General features: G+C 63.5%; 3 protein-coding genes across 7 annotated transcripts; 1 reads left to right on the top strand and 2 right to left on the bottom strand.

Annotated features, from left to right (window-relative positions):
* Positions 1-167: 167 nt before the first annotated feature.
* HGS (hepatocyte growth factor-regulated tyrosine kinase substrate) lies at positions 168-8,591 on the bottom strand. 3 transcript variants are annotated; one of them, XM_051635000.1, is made up of 21 exons: positions 8,435-8,591; positions 8,068-8,152; positions 7,639-7,714; positions 7,179-7,271; positions 5,294-5,417; positions 5,107-5,159; positions 4,546-4,614; positions 4,219-4,343; positions 3,866-3,944; positions 3,684-3,782; positions 3,274-3,369; positions 2,922-2,960; positions 2,698-2,841; positions 2,364-2,577; positions 2,062-2,234; positions 1,800-1,940; positions 1,545-1,722; positions 1,333-1,466; positions 925-1,041; positions 685-780; positions 168-612 (listed from the first exon to the last, which is right to left on the bottom strand). In XM_051635000.1, exons 1-21 carry the CDS (start codon positions 8,469-8,471, stop codon positions 508-510), a joined length of 2,277 nt encoding a protein of 758 aa, XP_051490960.1. In that variant the 5' UTR covers positions 8,472-8,591; the 3' UTR covers positions 168-507. The 3 variants fall into 3 exon arrangements, with proteins under 3 accessions (XP_051490960.1, XP_051490961.1, XP_051490962.1); XM_051635001.1 differs by having other exon boundaries at positions 2,364-2,574; XM_051635002.1 differs by having other exon boundaries at positions 2,364-2,841; positions 8,435-8,541.
* Positions 8,554-9,876, top strand: ARL16 (ADP ribosylation factor like GTPase 16). Its single transcript, XM_051635003.1, has 5 exons — positions 8,554-8,656; positions 8,782-8,839; positions 8,954-9,067; positions 9,200-9,315; positions 9,538-9,876. The coding sequence occupies exons 1-5, from the start codon at positions 8,568-8,570 to the stop codon at positions 9,707-9,709; spliced, it is 549 nt and encodes a 182-aa protein (XP_051490963.1). The 5' UTR covers positions 8,554-8,567; the 3' UTR covers positions 9,710-9,876.
* A 1,216-nt stretch (positions 9,877-11,092) lies between these two features.
* TMC6 (transmembrane channel like 6) lies at positions 11,093-17,301 on the bottom strand. Of its 3 annotated transcripts, XM_051635007.1 has the most exons (20): positions 17,040-17,301; positions 16,761-16,879; positions 16,336-16,467; positions 16,080-16,238; positions 15,873-15,978; positions 15,678-15,774; positions 15,342-15,596; positions 14,929-15,119; positions 14,707-14,848; positions 14,286-14,441; positions 13,962-14,137; positions 13,742-13,823; positions 13,291-13,388; positions 13,066-13,161; positions 12,760-12,835; positions 12,356-12,489; positions 11,781-11,957; positions 11,528-11,606; positions 11,315-11,393; positions 11,100-11,186 (listed from the first exon to the last, which is right to left on the bottom strand). In XM_051635007.1, exons 1-19 carry the CDS (start codon positions 17,093-17,095, stop codon positions 11,322-11,324), a joined length of 2,403 nt encoding a protein of 800 aa, XP_051490967.1. In that variant the 5' UTR covers positions 17,096-17,301; the 3' UTR covers positions 11,100-11,186; positions 11,315-11,321. The 3 variants fall into 3 exon arrangements, with proteins under 3 accessions (XP_051490966.1, XP_051490968.1, XP_051490967.1); XM_051635006.1 differs by having other exon boundaries at positions 11,093-11,393; XM_051635008.1 differs by lacking the exon at positions 16,336-16,467 and having other exon boundaries at positions 11,093-11,393.
* Positions 17,302-17,388: the final 87 nt, after the last annotated feature.

Here is a 17,388-nt window from a genome sequence, read left to right as displayed (position 1 = left end):
CAGCCCCCGCGCCGGCCGCTCTAGGCACTACCGCCGCACCTCTGTGGCGGGGAACCAGGCGGCGCTCTAGCCGCGAGTCCGCCGGGACTCGGTGGGACCCGGCCCCGCCGGGGACGCCAGACCGAGCCCCGAGCCCCGAGCCCCGCCCCAGCACAACGGCCCGCAGCTCGTTCCAACACTTTATTATCACCGAACGCGCTCGGTCTCCCCCGCGAGGAGCGAGCGGCTTTGCGGCGGAGAAAGGGGCAGGGCAGGGCGAAGCTGACGCCGGGGAGCGGGGCGGGGGACGCTGCGGCCGCAGCCCCCGGGGCTGGCGCGGTCCCGGTGCCGCGCTCCCGGCCGGCCCCTGGGGCGAGAGGGGGAGGCAGGGCCGGGCGGGCAGGACAGCAGCCCCGGGAGCGGGGCGGAGGCTGCTCTCCCGCTGCCGCGTCCCCAGAGCCGCTGAGGGGACGGAGGGAGCAGCTGTAGTGCCGGAGGAGCAGCAGTGTTACCGGGACCCTGCCCGGGTCAGTCGAAGGAGATGAGCTGGGCCTCGCTGCTGCCCTGCGGGGGCTGCACCGGGGCAGGCGCCGGTGGGGGCGGCTGCTGGGGTGCCCCTCCGGCTGGTGCCATCTGGAACAGAGGAGGCGGCTGCGTTAGCAAAGGCTCCCCCCGGGCCCCAACCCCCGTGGGCCGAGCACTCACCTGCTGGTAGAGGGGCTGCTGCCCGGCCAGGTAGGAGGGCTGGGCGGGCAGGCTGCTCAGCGCTGCATCCTGGCCTGGCAGGGCCGACATGAGGCCCTGCGGGCGAGAGGGGCAGTGTCAGGGGAACTGGGGGATGCGTGGGGACACTGTGACAGTCCCCAAGCCTCCCCCAGGCAGGCTCCAGGGGCTGGAGACTACCCACACCTTGTCGCCCCAACACATGGGGCAGGGAGCGCTCACCTGCATGCTGTAGGGCTGGTAGCCCATGGAGACCGACTGGTTGCCCATGTAGCCCATGGTGCCTGACTGAGGGGCCTGCGACATGGCAGGGATGGTCTGCGACTGCGAGGCCACGCTCTGGGGAAGAGAGGCGAGTGAGAGGGGTGCAGGCAGCCACAGCTTGTCTGAAACCAGTGCCCCAGGCCCAGCTTCGCTCTGCTGGAGCCCAGGTGTCTGCTCCTCTGTGCAGAGGGAAGCCCAGAGCTGGCTCTGACCCCCCAGCCCCTTCCCCCCAGCAAAAGCAGCAGATCCAGAGATCTGGGACCATCCAGCCACAGCTCTGTCCCACTCACAGATCCCCTCCCAAGATGGGGTGCACTGCCCCAGCCCTCGCCCTGGCCAGCTGCAAGCTGCCCTGCCCTCACTTGCCTGGTAGCCCTGCGTGGGAGTGGGCTGGTAGGAGGAGTAGGCCGGGGTGGTGGTGGGTGCTGCCGGCCCCTGTGGAGCCGCCTGCCCGCTGCCAGTGCCGGCCTGGTACATGTAGGTGTTCACCATGCTGGGATCTGGGCACAGAGAGCAGAGGTTGGAGCCCCCACCTGGTGCTCAGCCCCCACCCAGGCGGGACGGGAGGCCCAACGTACCTGTCCCTGTGACGGGCATGGCAGCGTATGGCCCTGTGCCCCCCTGGGCTGCCTGGTTCATATAGACACTGTGCATGGGAGAGCCCTCCACGGAACCAGCTGGGCTGAAGGTGCCCGGGAAGCTGGTGGGCCCTGAGGGCTGGTAGATCACCCCACTGGCTGCAGGCACAGCCTGGAGCTGTGGGGGGTAGAAAAGCAAGGCTCAGACCACGTCCCCTAGGACTAGGCAGGAGGGTCTCTGGCCCAGCAGTTTACCTGGGCATAGGGCAGTGAGAAGGCTGGCATCTGGGCTCTCATCTGGATGGTCTGCTTCTGCTGCTCCAGGCGCATCTGCCTCTCCTTCTCCTGCTCCTGCAGCCGCTGGATGGCCAACTGGCGCTGCATCTCCAGGTACTCCTGTGCGAACAGGGCCAGGATGGATGGAAGCTGGGACACCACAGCATCCCTTTGGGCCAGGGCAGCCAACCCTGCTGGTTGATGCAGCCCCACATACCCTGGAAACACTGTCCTGCCTCACCTGCTTCTTCTGCCTCATAATCTCCAGCTTCTGGGCCAGCTGGATCTGGCGCTGGCGCTCGGCCTCCTCCGCCGCACGGCGCAGCTTCTCCCGGTGCTCCTCCCGCAGCGCGTTCAGAGCCCCCCGCGCGTCCCGGATCTGAGCCAGCTTGTCCTGCAGACCTTCGTAGTACACTGGGGAGGGAAGAGACACCCTCAGGGACCCTCCTGGGCAGAGCACTTGGACCATTCCTGCACACTGCACTGGCTGTGTCCCCAGCAGCCGCCCGCTCCCCCCAGGACGCCCACACAGCGCGCACGTACGCCGGCGCTCGTCCAGCTGGTTGAGCAGCTCCAGCAGCTGGGGGTGCATGTTGTTAATGGACTGGAAGAGGGACAGGACGGCGGAGTCGTTGGTGATGCTGCGGCCCCGCATGTGGTTGCTCTTCATGCGGTTGACAAAGGTGGTGACGGCGTTCTGCAGCGCCTTCAGGAACTGCTCATGGTTCTCCTCTGACTCGCCGTTCTGGTACTGCTGCTGGAGGAGGGTGGGCAGTCTCAGCCCCCTGCGCCTGCAGCAAGGCCCAGAGCTGTGCAGCTGGGCTGGAGGGTCCTGTCTCCTCAGGAGCTGCACACCTGGGTCCAGGCCCCCTCTTACCTCAACCACACTGAGCGGGGCAGGGTGGGTCTCCCCAGGCTGAGCTGCTGGCTCCGAGAGGGACAGAGGGGCTGACGGCGTGGGGCTCTTGCGAGCTTCCTCTTGTTTCTTCTCCCAGTAGTTGCGGTTCAGGTACCGAGCCAGCTGCCAGGGAGAGAGGGACGATGAGCACCACAGCGCCATGGGGAGACTGGGCCAGGGAATGGTGAGGCCTACATCCTTACCTCTGGGTCAATGTCCTCGGCCAAGGGAGCAGAGGAATTCTGGAGAGAGACAGAAAGGGAAGTGCAGTTCAGACAAACCAGTGACCCCCAGCTCCCACACAGGTGTCCTGCCAGGCCCTGGCCAGCACAGCCACCCAGTGGGGACGGCGTCTCCTTCAGCCTCACAGCAGCTGCAGCTGCTGGAGCCATTGAAATGTGGCCTGGCACAGACCTTGCTGAAAGCAGCAGAGCTGCAAAAGAGCACAAGGCTGACTGGGGACAACCTTTTCTCTCAAAGAAGGGATTAATCTGACCCAAGCAGGACCGGGGCTGCATCCAGCCACTTCATGTTCAGAGGCTCCCAGGAACATACCACGGGGGGGGAGTAGAGCGTGCTGACCGGGGGCGCTGACGAGGTGACAGGTGTGGGCTCAGCCTTCGGGTACATGGAGTAGGTTGTTTTCTGCCTCTGCAAAAGAGAGTAAGCTGTCACTTCAGAGACTGCCCAGACTCCTGCAGATTGCCCCGCTGGCACAGGCTGGGCAAGGTCCTGGTGCACAGACACAGCAGCCCCGGCCCTGTGTGGCTCCCATTGGCTGCTGGGCACCCCCGAGGGTGGGGACAGGGGACACAGTGTGTGCCTGGCCCTGTCTTCACCCTCTCATCCACACGCCCTGTGACTCCCTGCTGCCAGGACATGCCTGGAGATCTGTTGCTGTGCAGCTGGGAGATGCCCAGCACATCTGGGCTGCACAAAACACCCAGGCCAAGCAGGGCACAAACCATTCTCTCTTTCTCCTCGGCCTCTGACTGGGACAGGGCAATAGCCAGCTGGAGCTCCTCCTCCTCTTGCAGGGCTGTCTCGTCACGCTTCGGAGGCAGCTGGAAGCATAAGGATGCAGAGGTCAGGAAAGGGATGAACAGGCGGGCTGGGATCACTGGATCACCTGCAGGCAGCCACTCACCTGGGACTGCTGAGAGAGGGGGCTGGTCAAGTACTCGGGGGGCAGCTCAGAGGTGGCAGCAGCTTTACCTTCAGCTTTCCTGTAACCAGGAAGAGGTGATAGCGGGGTCTGAATGCTCCCTCCTCCACACTGGAGCTACAGCTCTGCTAAACCCTGCTTCTAGGGAGGATGGGAACCCAGCTCAGCCTGCAGGGCTTGGGAAACCCTCCCTCTGCTCTGCAGAAAGGTGGCTCCACACCAAGCCTGGACAGATGATCCTTGAGGACCCTTTCAACCTGACATACTATGATCGAAGCTGCTTCCCTCAGACCCAGTTGTGGCAGGCAAAGAAACACCCCATGAAAGGTACTGACTTGTTCAGATGCTCGTAACAAGGCTCACAGACTCTCACTTCCTTCTCAATCCCGAACTTGGGGATGGTGGAATACTTGGAGGAGCATTTGCCACAGAAGATCTGCCCGCAGGCCCTGCAATGATGCTGCAGAGGATGGGAGACATCAGAGTGGCAGCAAGATACTCCTTTACCATTAGACAACATCACTCAGACACTCCTGGCACTTCCCTGCTGTGGCCAGGGACATGGTCCAGACCCAACATCCCTCCTGGCCAGTCCAGGGAGTCCTATGAGTCCCAGGGGCTGTGCAGGAGCAGGGAACCCAAAGGGGCAGAAGAGCACCCACCTTCCGTGTCACAACACCAAACTGCACCCGACACCTGTGACACTCCTCAGCATCCACCCAGTCTGGAGCCTGTCAGGGACACAGAGATTGTGTGAGGAGGGGAGAAAGGCCCCAAGGAGCCCACCAAGCTCCCATGGCTAACCAAGGCTCCCTTGTGAATGGAGGGACTGGAAATATTTGCCGCCAAACAGGAAATATTAAACCCTGCACATTATCTCCTCTCGTGTTCCATGGGACTGTGATGCTCTTCCAGTCATCAGGAGGTTTTCTAGGAATGTGTCTGCACAGCAATTGCTTCAAGGCCCTGCTGCTGGGCTGCTGGAAGGCCACTAGGCAAGGCAAGATGAGACCCACTCCCTGTCCTGGTAAACTCTTCACTCCCTTTGGTGGTTTTGGGCTAAACTGCTGTACAGCCCCCAGAACAGCCCCTTGGCAGCAGTGTGCACCCAGCAAAGTGTCTAATTGTTGTGAAATAGAGGAAGAGATGAAGGTTTAGCAGGAAGGGGATGGGAGAGCAAGGCCTGTCCTGCAGCACCAGCTCCCTCCCCTGGCAGTGCTCACCCTTTCTGCAGCAAACATGGCATCGCTCTCCTTGAACTCTGGGAACACGTGTCCTGTGGGAGAAGAGACAGGTTCCTGCTGTGGAAGGGCTCCTCCACACAGTGGGCAGCTCCTGACACCAGTCCCATCTCCTGCAGTGCCCCTCCAGACCAGAGCTGCTTGGTCAACCTCTGCCCAGAGTCCTCACCTTCAACCTTCATTATCTGGTAGGTGTCCTGCACCACTTTGTACTTGGGCTCGTTGCGGAAGGCGTGAGCCCAGGCCTGGATAAGGTACAGAATCTTGCTGCGGACACTTGTCTCCACTTGCCTCTGCAAGGAAAGGGAGGAGAAAAAAATAAATCTGAGAAAAAGAGCCCAAAGGATGGCGTGAATCCCCCAGAAGAGGACCCTGAAATACTGTTCACAGGCTTTAGAGGACTTGAGCAAGGCAAGAGCTGTCAGAAAGCTGCTATAGGACAATTCAGGCTGCACACTCCAGCTTCCCTTCCTCACCCCCAGCAAGAAAATGTTCTTCAGAGCCACACGGACCAAGGCCAAAAGGGGAGAGGTTACAAAGCCCTGAGAAAACACCCACAGAGCCTCGTGCAGCCAGTCCTGGGCTGGCACCAGCTGCCCAGCACCTTCCTTCACCTCATCACAAGCAGCTCCTCCTGCACTTGGGAAACCACAGCAGCACCGAAACCCCCTGCGGGGCCACGGCTGTCAGCACCCCCAGCCCCAGGACCCCTGCCCAGAAACAGCCAAAGCCCCAGGGGGCATGAAGCAGGGGTGTTGTATTGCAGTCCGAGGAGCTGGAGAAAACTTGGCAATCCTGTTCCTAGCCCAGCCTGCCTCCAAGAGCAGCCCTGTCAGCATCTGACCAAGTCATCCTGCACTCAGATAACCGGTTGCTCCAGAAATCCCCTGGGAAGTGGAGGAGCACTGTCCAGCTCCTATTCCAGCTGAGAGCCCAACCCACAGAGCGTGACTTACTGACAATTCCAGGAGCTCCCAACTTCGAGAAGATTTGGCAAAATCCCACATTCCACACATCACAGCCCTGACCCTCACCAGAACCCAGGCTGCTTCACCAGTGCTGGGCATGCACAAGCAGCAAAGCTCCAAGTGGAAGAAGAGGAGGATGTGGCTGCAGCAGTGATCAAACTGCCAAGGCAGACAGGGACTGGAGAACCACGGAATCCTGCTCTGATCTCCTCAGTGCTCGGAGCAGCTGCATGAGCACCCCTGGCTGTCACACTGCAGCAGTGTCCCAGTCTCAGAAGATCCTGCACAGAGACTGAGCCAGCCCTCACAGGGAGGTGCCAGGGGAAACACACCCTGCTGCCCTGAGAGATGACAGGGCTCGGGCGGGTCACCCACCAAATATCTGGGTCATCCCGTCATCTGTTTGCAGCAGGAGATGGAGGATGTGAGGAAGGATCAGCAACTCTAACCAGCTTGTGTCTGGGCATGGCCATTCTGGGGCTGGGAGCTGGAGACAGAGGCTCCCATTTCCACTTCACTGTGGAAGTCCCCAGACAAAGACACATGGAGCCCCTCCAGGCTGACAGCTCGTGGCAACAGTGTGTCCCTGAGAACAGCCAGCTCCAGATCCTGCAACGCTCCTCAAACCACCCCACAGTGGAATTCCAAGGAAATGGCCATGATACAGAGGAAGCTTCCACCAGTTGCTGCTTTGCTGCTTCTCCTTCCTGCATGCCTCCTTCTGCCCTTGGGGACCCTCGCTCAGGTCTGGGCCATCACCTCCCCTCTCCTCTGCTGCCTCCAGCCACGTGAAGCGTCGCACCCAGGAGAATTTACCACAAAATGCTCTTGGCCTTCCCAGCCCATTCCCACCTCCCAGTCCAGCCAGGCATTACCTTTCTCCCATGGCACCTTCTCTCCCTCCTTTGCTCCCCACACTCACCGCTTCACCTCACACAATACACTTTGCTCTTTCTGAAATACATTTCCAAACACTTTCCCTTCTGTTCCTCACACAAAAGAAATGAGGGGACACACACATTTACTCCTGCTGTTGCTTCTCTGACCAGGCCATTCAAAGCCAACAGCAAAACAAGATATACTCACCTTAAGAATTTCCTTTAGCTCCTCCATAGTCTGTTTATTGGCCACCTCATCATGGACTGTTTGCCCACAGTTTTTTACCACCGACTCCATGACCTGGAAGGACAAAACACAACATGAGCTGCTGCTTTTTTCCTCCCCCATGGCCTGGATGGTCCCAGGTCCCAGCTCCATGCCAGGACAGGGCAGCTTGATCAGTGAGCCACATCAGGACAGTGTCAGCCCAGCCAGAGTGACCCCGGGGCCAGGCTGGGGGGTGGGCTGCGCCTCAGGGCGCGGCGTGGAGACAGTGCCTCATGTTCCAGCTTTGGCAGTTTCCAATTTCAGTTTGGAATTAAGAACACCACGGCCTGCTGATCAGTCCCAAGCCCTCTGTGCCAGGGCCGGGAGGGGCAGAGACCCCGGGCAGGGCAGGAGGGGCCGTGCCCGCAGCAGGCCCCGCGGGAGGCCCGGGCTCTGGTACCTCCAGGGCGTAGAGCGCCACGTGCGGGTTCTTGTCGTTCACCTTCTTCTTGATGGCGCTGACGGCGTATTTTGCTCTGGGTAAGGGAAGAGAGAGAGAGAACGTCTCTTCAGGTAAGGAAGGACCTGAGGGGAGATGCCACCTGCTGCTGCCAACCCACCAAACCCCACCCCCAGACAGGGCACAGGCAGCTCCGGGTCTGCACAATCCCCCTGCAGAAAACTGGGATGAGAGGGAACGAGAACGTTCAAGTGTGACTTTCCCTGAGAATTTCAGGCCAGAAGAAAACCGCGAGTCCTGAGGCCAGGGAAGCACCAGACACATAAGGTTCCCCATGCCCCTCTGGAGCAGGATAAGGAGCCAGGCACCATCACAAGTTGTCAGGCTGGAGACCCCTCCCAGCCAGGCGAGGCCGAGCAGAGCACTTACTGGGTGTCTCCCTGGCGGATCATGTCGCAGATCTGCAGGATGGATTCCCAGTCGGTCTCCAGCAGGAGCTGGCTCGTGGCCTTATCTGCGAGGAACCACGGTCAGCAGCGCCGTTCCGCGGCTCCGCGGCCGCTGATGCGCTGCCGGGACCCCCCCACGGAGGCCGCGATGCCCGGACCCGAGCGCTCCAGGATGAAATCCCGGTTTTCCCCGGAACGCTCCAGTTCTTCCCCTTCGCACGCCCCCGGGCGCTCGGTAACCCCGGGCAGCCGCAACGGGCGGCCCCGAGCCCCGTCCCGCCCCTCTCCCGGGACCGATCGCTGCGGACCCCGGCCCCGCCCGCACGCCCCGAGCCCGCGGCCGGTACCGAGGAGCCGCTCGAACGTGCCGCCGCCGCGCCCCATCGTGTCCCCCCCGCCGCCGGCCCGGCCCGGTCTGGTCTGGTCTGTCCCACCGCCGGCGCTTCCGCTTCCGCTTCCGACTTCCGGCGGGGCGGGGCGATGGCGGGCGCGGGGCCGCCCGTGCCCACGTGCCTGCTGCTGGGGGCGGCGGGCGGCGGGAAGAGCCTGCTGGCGCGGCGGCTGCGTCATATCCGGCGGGGGCGGGACTGGGGCGGCGGGAGGGGGCGCCGGGGGCACCGGGGAGGGGGCGGGCACCGGGCGGCGGGCGCGTCTCCCCGCCCCAAGCACCGTCGTGTCCTTAACGCCCGGCACAGCTGAGCGCGGCGGAGGGGCCGGCGGAGCTGGGCGAGCCCCCGGCCACACAGCCCACGGTAGGACGGCCCCGGCGTGGCGCGGCCCCGGTGCAGCCCCGCTACGGCTCCGGTAGAGCCGCGGGGCCCCGGCGCGGCCGCCACCAGCGCAGCCCTTGTCCCCGTGTCCCGCAGGTGGGCACCAACCTGACCGACCTGCGGCTGCCGCGGCGGGTGACGGTGCGGGAGCTGGGCGGCTGCATGGGCCCCATCTGGCCCAGCTACTACAGCGAGTGCAGCGCGCTCCTGGTGAGCAGCCCCGGGCCCGGGAGAGCGGCAGCCCCGGGCCGGCGTCGGGCCCTGGTCCTGCCCTGGGTGCGCGATGCCCCCGCACACCCCGGCGCGGTCCCCGCCGCTCCAGCCGCTCTCCCTTCCCTCCAGTTCGTGGTGGACGCCGCCAACCCCGCTCAAGTCTCCTCGTCCTGTGTCCAGCTGCTCTCCGTCCTCTCCGCAGCGCCGCTCGCCTCGGTGCCCGTCCTCGTCCTCTTCAATAAGATGTGAGGAGGGGGCCAGCCTGGGGGGTGGGGGCATGGGTGCACACCCAGGGTCTCTGGTGGCTCCTGTGTCCCCTCCATCAGATGATGCCCGAGGCAGTCACACTGTGCCACGCTCTCTGGGCTGACTGGGCTCACAGAGAGCCCCGAGCCAGGGGCTGGGCCAAGGAGAGCCGTGGTGCCAGGCTGTGGTGGGCTAACGCAGCCCCCTCCTCCTGGCCACAGTGACCTGCCCTGCTACATGTCTCTGTCGGAGATGAAGTCACTGTTCCGCATGCAGGACATTGTCTCCTGTGCCACGCAGCCCATCACCATGCTGGAGACCAGCGCCCGCGATGGCACCGGCCTGGCCAACGTCCTGCAGTGGCTCCAGGCCACCCTGGGAGACCCCCGCTGACCCCAGCCCTGCCCCCCTGCTGCAGCCCCGCGAGTCCCAGCACCGAGGGAGGTGGCCGGGAAGCTGCTGCCCCACGTGGGGCTGGCAGTGGGGCCTGGGACAGCATCGGGGTGGTGGCCAGCGGGACCCTGTGCGACTTGACAGTAAAACTGCCACCTTTCTGTCCAGCTGGAGGCTGCCCTGTGCTTGGGAACTGCGGCCTTTGGGGAAGGGACGAGCAGGAGCCCTGGAGGCCAGGCCAGGCTGGCCAGGGCTGTGCTGGCACCTTGGGGCTGGAGGGTGGTCGCAGTGCTGACAGCAGTGGGGCTGGGGGCTGTGGCAGTGCCTGGGCAGGGGCTGGGAATGGCTTCTGGTTGGGACTGAGTGCGTGTGGGGCTCCTTTGGGCCCTGCACCAGCCAAGGCACAGTGGGGTGACCTGGGGGGACAGGCAAAAAGGCACTGGGGGACCTGGGTGGGTGTTGGGGAACCAGTGCAGGAGCTGCAGTGTCTCACTGGGGGGTTTCCCGAGCTGCAGCAAATGCCAGCCTGTGGCTGCTCTTGGGCACTCGCTGGGCTCGGAGCAGGGCTGGTTCTGTGCAGTAACAGATAACCCGTGTCTGGCCGCACTGATGGCCTGGGCGGTGCACCCCTGGCAGCTGCATCGCCCAGTGCCAAGTCATGGGGACACTGGTGGGTGCCTGGGCCTGGCACAGCCTGCCCTGGGTCTGGCACTGCCATGGCCTGGGAACAAGCAGCTCTCCAGGGCTGAGGGCTGCTGCTGGCATGGGGAGCACACCTCGTGGTGCTAGGGCTGTGGACACACCATGGTGCCTCCCAGGGCCACTTGCGATAGGGTGGCCGTGGTTCCTGTTCCTGTGGCACAGGCTGAGCTGGGCTCTTCCCAGGATAGCCCGAGATTCAGCCCAGCAGTGCTGAGGGGCCCGAGCACACCCTGCCACAGCCCCCGTGCTGAGCCACCACCCTTAACAAAAGCCAACACCAATACACCCAACCACTTGCCCACTTTCAGCCCGATAGGGCCAGACACTGGTTGGATCCTCCTGCTCAGCCACACTTTAATGTGCTGGGCCCGACCTGCCAGCAGGACCTTTGAGGGGAAGGTACCAGCCAGCCACTCTCCTGGTGAGCCTGATACGGGGCTGGAGCTGGGTTGGAGCCAGCAGCTCCCAGCTCTGGCCTCACTGCTCCTGGGCAGTGCAAAGGTAGCTGCAGGTTCTTTCCATCCCAAAAGAATCACTGTCCCTAAAGGCTTCTGAAAACAACCCAGAGCAGGGCTCCAGGCTGGCTGGGATGTTTCCAGGAGGGAGAGCTGTTCCCTGCCAACATTAACCACCTGGGAGCATGCACGTCCCTGTGCCACAGTGTCCCTGCAGAGCTGCCAGGTGACACGTCCCATTGGGTCCTTGGCTGCAGCCACCCAGAAGAGAGGATCTTCACCAGCTCAGCATGGTCCCACTGCTTCCAGCACCACAATGGCTTAGAAAGGATGGATCCAGCCAGTCAGCGAGCAGGGTCCTGTCCTGTCCCACTCCTTCCTGGGGAGCCTGGAACTAAGGAGAGATACAGGCTCCAAGCACCCAGCAGCCCCCCTCCCTGGCCCTCACCTGGGGCTCAGGCGCGTCTCTCTCTTTGCTCGTAAGCGAAGTGAAGCTTCTGAATGAGAAATATTTTATCTTCCCCTTCCTGCAACAGCAGAGAGGTGGCAGTGAGCAGCTGTGGGATGTGCAATTGCACATCTGAGGTGGCTGCGGTGTTGGGGCTAGAGCCAACTCCAGTGATCCTGGGGCTGGACCAGGGCCCGGGTGGAGCTCACGCACGTTGGCAATCTGCTCCTCCAGCAGGTGGATGACCCTCTGCTGGCCTCTCACCACCTGGATGTTGAAGTAGACCACGGCTCTGCAACGACAGGCAGGACGGGATGGCAGCAGCTGGGGAAGCCAGGGGATGCTGCACTCCTGGCACCGGGCTGTGGTGCAGGGCTCTGGAGTGACACCCCAGCCCCCCCTCAGGGCCATGACAGTGGGACTCTCAAGGTGTAGGGTACAGCCTCGGGCTCAGGTCTATACTCACAGCAGGACCCCAGACACACAAAACAGGAGAAGGGGGTTCTCCACCAGGTGCTGGTGGACCCAGGTGAACCAGGAGATGTTTGGGCTGGACTTCTCTAGCACTTGCACCCAGGTCTTCCCTGACTTGTAGATGGTTTCCAGTCCCTGGAAGGGACCACAGGTCTCCGATGGCCGCACCCTGAGTGGACAGAGAGATGGGGTCAGTGAGAGAGATGGGCACCCCAGCCAGCTGCTGCCCCCAGCCCAGATCACTGCCCAGCCCCAGATGTCCAGCCTTCCAGAGACTGAGGCTTGCCTGAGCCAGTCATCCCCAGGAGCTGGACAAAGAGGTCCCCATCCCCTTGTCCTGCATCAGGAATATCTGATGGGAGAAGTGGGCACAGGGCAGCTGCTGCTGTGCTCTGTGCAGTGACCAGCAGCTGGACAGCATCTCCCTGCCTGGGGCTGCATTGCACTTCACTGTGCTAGGCATGATGAGCTCCATGTGCCATCAGGGCTGGGAAGCATGGTGCCCCCCAGTCTCTGTCCTTTGCCGGGCAGTTCTGTGCTCTGAGCTGTGCTCTGGCAGGTACTCACGACCAGATAGTGTAGGAGAGGAAGACGGCAGCTCCCAGGAAGCACGGGAAGCACAGCAGGGTGATGAAGACAGTGCGCATGTGAGATGCTTGCCAGGGCTTGCTGGGGGACTGGCAGTTCTGCATCAGGCTGGTCTGTGGACAGGGAGCAGAGTCCCTCGTGCTGCCACCTCCTAGGGAGCAGCCCCTCACCCTGCTGACCCTCACACTGCTGACCCCTCTTTCCCATTCACTAGGAGTTGAGCAAGCTGGGAACACCCCGTCCCCAGCAATTCCCCCTCCCTCCCACAGGAAGGGCACTGCTGGCCACAAGGTGCAGCACCTCTACGCTGGCAGAGTCGGTGTCAGCGCGGGGCTGCCCCGCAGCGGGGATGCCTGGGGGCTGCAGAGAGGGGGGACTCACACCTTTTTGACATAGAACAGCAGCAGCAGCTTCAGTGTCTGCACGGCCGGCAGGAGCGGTGCAAAGAGAACGCCCAGCCTGGGAGAGAGGGAGAAGATGAGCTTGTCCTGCGCCCGAGCCCGTGGGAGCCAGAGGAGGGCACAGTGTCCAGGCACCAACACCAGCGGTGACTGCCAGGATGGGGGTCTCCCAGGACCCCCCTCGGTGAAATGTGCTGCTCCCCGTGCCCAGTCCCTGCCAGCTATGGGGCTCCCAGGGGACCATGAGGTGTTTGCAGAGGAATGAACCATGCCAAGCAGATGTCTCACCAGGTCAGGGTCTGCCCATAGATCAGTTCCAGCACATTCCGGGCGATGTCAAACTCAGGCCTCTGCTTCCTCTTCAGCCTCTTCTCCAGGATCAGCCTGACAAAAGAGCAGAGCTCTGCTCCCACTGTGGCTGGAGGGGGATGCCCAGCACCCCATCTTGCCCCTCAGATGGTGGCAGAGCCTGGGGGCATTGCCACCTAGGGAACCCCTCCTGAGGCACGTTACCTCCAGACCAGCTCCCCAAAGAGCGTGTCCAGCAGGGTGAATATTAAGTCCATCACCACAAAGCGATACAAGTCCTGCCCCACACATGTCTCCCAGCACTAGGGAGACAAGCAACAGTGGCACTGAGCAGGCAATGAGGCCTCTCCTCCCCCAGGACTCTACCAGGGCCCCCATGAGGTGTGAGGGGCTGTGAGACCTTTTCTTCCCCTGCATTCCTTTCCCCAGTCACCCCATATTTGGGGTGTCTGGCTGTTGCCCCCCTCTCCCCAGGCAAAGGAGAAGATGGTGCCTGTCGTGCTACCAGCAGACCCCTGTGCTGGTGCTGGGACAGCAGCCCTGGCATTGCTTTGCGCTCCCTGGGCAAAGGATGGTCTCGATGGTGTGGCCCAGCTGGCTCACACATCCTCACATGGACCCCCACAGACCCCTGCCCCAGAGTGGCAGTGCTGACCTCTGCTGTCGAGCAGACAACCGTCCGGCTGAGCCACTGGTAGCAGAGCAGACCAAGGACTGCCATCTTCAGAATGAGGTTCCTGCAGAGTGGTAGCAGGGCCAGGAGCCCCTGAGCCCTGGGGACAAACGGGCCGAGCCCCATGGACAGGCCGCCCAACCCCAAAGCCTCCCCCCAGGCTGCAGGTGGGGGCGTGGGATGCTCCCCCCACCCAGCCTACCTGCAGATTGCCACGTAGACCTGCACTGCGGGCGAGTCCTGCTTCTCCCACATGGCCAGCAAGTTGTACAGATGGGGCATCAGCACATTGAGGAGTGACACAACAAGGGGCAGGACTAGCAGGATGGCTTCCTGCTGCTGCTGGCTGCTGCCCCACGCCTGCTGGTTCTGCTGAACCTGGTGAGTGGGACCAGGGTGAGCGCACCTGCCAGAGGCCTCACGGCCTTGGGGAGGGCAGCAAATGCCAGCACCAGGAGGGGAGCAAAAATGGGGCTGCTCCCGCCTCCCCCCCAGTGCCCAGCCCAGGGTAGGAGATCCCTCTCACCAGGTGCATGTGCTCTGAGAAGTAGTGCACAGCCAGCATGCAGCCCAGCACCGTGCTCAGCGAGAGGGCCCAGGCCAGGAGCAGCACCGTGCCGTGCCCCAGGCGCTGGCAGAGGCTCCGGCGGCGGGACCGGGATCGCTGCTCCGCCAGCAACTCCTGGAAGAGAACAGTGAGCAGTGCTGGCACTGCTGAATGCGCTCTGGGCCCAGGGCATGGGACTGTGCTGCTGCACTGGGGTGGGACCCAGAGGGCTGACGGTCAAAGCACTGGTGCAGGGCTGGGATCCGCGGGTATTTGCAGCTGCAGGACCCCCTGTGCCATGGGCTGAGGGGTGCTGAGCCCAGGTCTGGGCTGACTCCTCCAAATGCCTTTGCCTTGACACTGCTGGATGTGCAGGGCCAGCTCCAACCCAGCTCCTCACCTTCAGTTGGGTGCAGATGTTCTCACACTGCAGCTTCACTGAGCGCCTCTGCATCACCTTGAAGTCCCAGGCACAGAAGACTTTGACAGCCAGGTCCCCGGTGGAGCCCACCCGGTAGCTCTCCCCAAAGGAGCGGTACATGCTGCAGCAAGGGGAGGGCGTCAGGACATCAGGGCTGGGCAAGGGGGAAGGCTGGGTGGGCCAGAGGCACTGTGGACCCACCTGTACACCAGCAGGACACAGGTGACCAGGAAGGAGACACCGACGCTGAAGACATAGGCCAGGGGCATGTTGTAGGGGAGCAGGGGGGCTGTAAGGGGGCATGTGCTGCAGTTGGGGCTGGGGGCATGGGGGTCGTTGAGGGTAACGTTGCTGTAGTAGCCATAGTAGAGCAGTGAGTGAGTGAAGTAGCCCTGTAGGAAAACACAGGATGGGAACGACTGTGATCTTGCTGGTGCCTACAGCTCCCTGCCTGGCCTGGAACATCTGTGCTAGCCCATGGGGACACAGAGCCCTGGGCTGGCGCAGCACCAGGAACCACAGCTCTGGGGCAGGGACGCGCGGCTGAGCCCCAGGCTGGGAGCAGCTCCTGGCCCAGGGTTGTGCGGGCACTGGTGCGTGCTGGCAGTGCTTACCGCTCCGGTGAGGAGCTCGAGGCCAGTGAAGGGCTCAGGGCTGGCCAAGGCAGGGGGATAGGCAGCCTGCAGGGCCACCACAAAGACCAGCAGGATGAGGAATGAGAAGATGTTGAACATTAGGAGTGTCTTGAGGAAGAGGAAGTAGGAGAGGACACTGGAGCCGAAGCGGCTGCCGATCTGCTTCAGGGAGTAGTGCCAGGGCTGCACGGCCAGGAGCAGGGCGAGGAACCTGTACCAGAGGTGCCAGCAGCTCTGGGGAGAGAGAGCTTGGGGAGAGCACTGGGGCTGGAGCCTGTGTCAGAGCCCCCAACAGCTGTTGTGCCCCAGACTTACGAGGACGATGTAGTCCTTGAACCCTCCACAGGGAGAGGAAGAGGCCAGGTGCTGGGTGTGCTGCCCCAGGGATTCCCTCTGCCCACTCAGCTCCTGCCTGCCAGCACAGAGGGATGTCAGGGGCTGGTGTGGGCCCAGGGATGGCTCCAGCTGTTGGACATCTGCCTGGCATGGGGTTGGCAGAAGGGGACCTACCGGAGGGTGCGTTTCTCTGCCAGGCTGAGAGGCACGGTGAGCAGCATGTGGCTGCGCTGGCTGGGCGAGAGGCTCAGCAGCTCCTTCACCAGCAGCCTCCGCTTGTCTGGGGGCACAAGGGTCTCAGTGGGGCAGGGCTGGCCAGGACATGGCACGCCCACCCCAAACCCAGCATGGGGGCAGTGCCTGCTGCTGTGGGACCCTCACCTTCCAGCGTGGCCCTGTCAGGGTCAGTCTCCAGGTCGTACTGCCGCAGGCTGGGCCGCGCTGTGCGGCAGAGCTGCTGCAGGGGTGGGCGGCTGCCCTGGCGCCGCAGCCGGGCTGTGCGGTTGTAGTACCGGGAGATGATGGCCCCGCGGCTGCGTCCTGCAGGAGAGAGATGGGCAGGGGGGTGGATGACCATGGTAGAGTTCTCCCGAAGGGTGCCTGGGCCTGGGGAAGGGGCAGAGCAGGTGGCACCTACCGATGGTGCGGCTGGGCATGCTGGTGAGGATCTGCAGGGAGGCAGAGGAGTAGCCTGGGTGCTGCTCACCCTGCCCAGGCTCCAGCCAGGCCATGGCACAGGAATCTGGGGGGGCCAGGTGGGCCAGGGTTTCTGGGAGCAGGACAGGACGCAGAGTGGTGAGAGCCAGAGTGCCCACAGCTCCATCAGAGCATGGAGGCCATGCACCTGCCCTGGTGTGTGCTCCCCACAGAGCACTCTTTTCTCTGGGGATGCTCTTGGTGTCCCCAAGGGCAGGGCTGACCCGCTGTCTGCACTGGGGAAGGCATCAGTGGGCTCCTAAACGTACTGAGCCCTACATGGCCCAGGCAGGGTCTGGGATGACAGATAGCCCCGGGCACGGGCAGTGTCCCCTTCCCACCCCGGCTGCGGCCACAGCGCTTTACCTCTGCCCCTCTCCTGCATTTCCAGCTCCAGACTCGCCTCCATCAAGCTGCTCTGCTCCTGGATGAGCTGGTGGAAGGAGGTGTGAAGGGCTCCCTCCATGTCCGGGCTCGGTTCCTGGCTGCGGGGACACAGAACCGCTCCCCTGGGGCTGGGCTGGGGCCGGAGCCGTGACAAAGCCCTGGCGCCAGCCCAAAACCCGGCCGTGGCACCGGCACCCGTCGGGCACCGGGGCCGCCATCCCCACAGCGGGGACCTGGCTGGAGCGGTCCCACACTCACCCATCGATCTCGGTGTCCTCGGGGACGCGGAGTGTGATGGAGGGCGGCTGGGACATCCTGCTGGGGCCGAGCGGGACCCGCGGCACCGCGCTGCCTCCGGCCGCTGCCCTGCCACAGCCACCGGACGGTTACGGTCACGGTCACCGCGGCTCCCCCGGGACACGCGGGCTGTTGCTTGCTCCGGGACGGGGCCGAGGCCGCGGCCGCAAAGCGGGGGGCGCGGGGCGCAGGCGGGACGGCGAGGGGAACCTCGGAGTTGGGTGCCGGGGCAGGAAGGAAGGGGCGGGCGGGCGGATGGGGCGGTGGCATAGCGGGGGCTCGTCCTGCCCATACGTGGGGGGCCGCCCCG

Source organism: Apus apus, chromosome 17, assembly GCF_020740795.1.
Source record: "Apus apus isolate bApuApu2 chromosome 17, bApuApu2.pri.cur, whole genome shotgun sequence".
NCBI classification, from domain to species: Eukaryota; Metazoa; Chordata; class Aves; order Apodiformes; family Apodidae; genus Apus; species Apus apus.
This window is presented reverse-complemented; position numbering and strand designations above follow the sequence as displayed.

Coding starts and splice junctions, on each gene's coding strand:
- HGS (XM_051635002.1), bottom strand. CDS start 8,471: ATGGGGCGCGGCGGCGGCACGTTCGAGCGGCTCCTCG. Junction 5,160..5,293: donor CCAGATAATGAAGGTTGAAG/GTGAGGACTCTG, acceptor CTTCTCCCACAG/GACACGTGTTCCCAGAGTTC. Junction 2,842..2,921: donor CCGAGGACATTGACCCAGAG/GTAAGGATGTAG, acceptor TCTCCCTGGCAG/CTGGCTCGGTACCTGAACCG.
- ARL16 (XM_051635003.1), top strand. CDS start 8,568: ATGGCGGGCGCGGGGCCGCCCGTGCCCACGTGCCTGCTGCTGGGGGCG. Junction 8,657..8,781: donor CTGGCGCGGCGGCTGCGTCA/TATCCGGCGGGG, acceptor ACGCCCGGCACA/GCTGAGCGCGGCGGAGGGGC. Junction 9,316..9,537: donor CTCGTCCTCTTCAATAAGAT/GTGAGGAGGGGG, acceptor TCCTGGCCACAG/TGACCTGCCCTGCTACATGT.
- TMC6 (XM_051635006.1), bottom strand. CDS start 17,095: ATGTCCCAGCCGCCCTCCATCACACTCCGCGTCCCCGAGGACACCGAG. Junction 11,958..12,355: donor CTCTCCTACACTATCTGGTC/GTGAGTACCTGC, acceptor CTGTCCACTCAG/GGTGCGGCCATCGGAGACCT. Junction 11,394..11,527: donor TGGAGGAGCAGATTGCCAAC/GTGCGTGAGCTC, acceptor CTGCTGTTGCAG/GAAGGGGAAGATAAAATATT.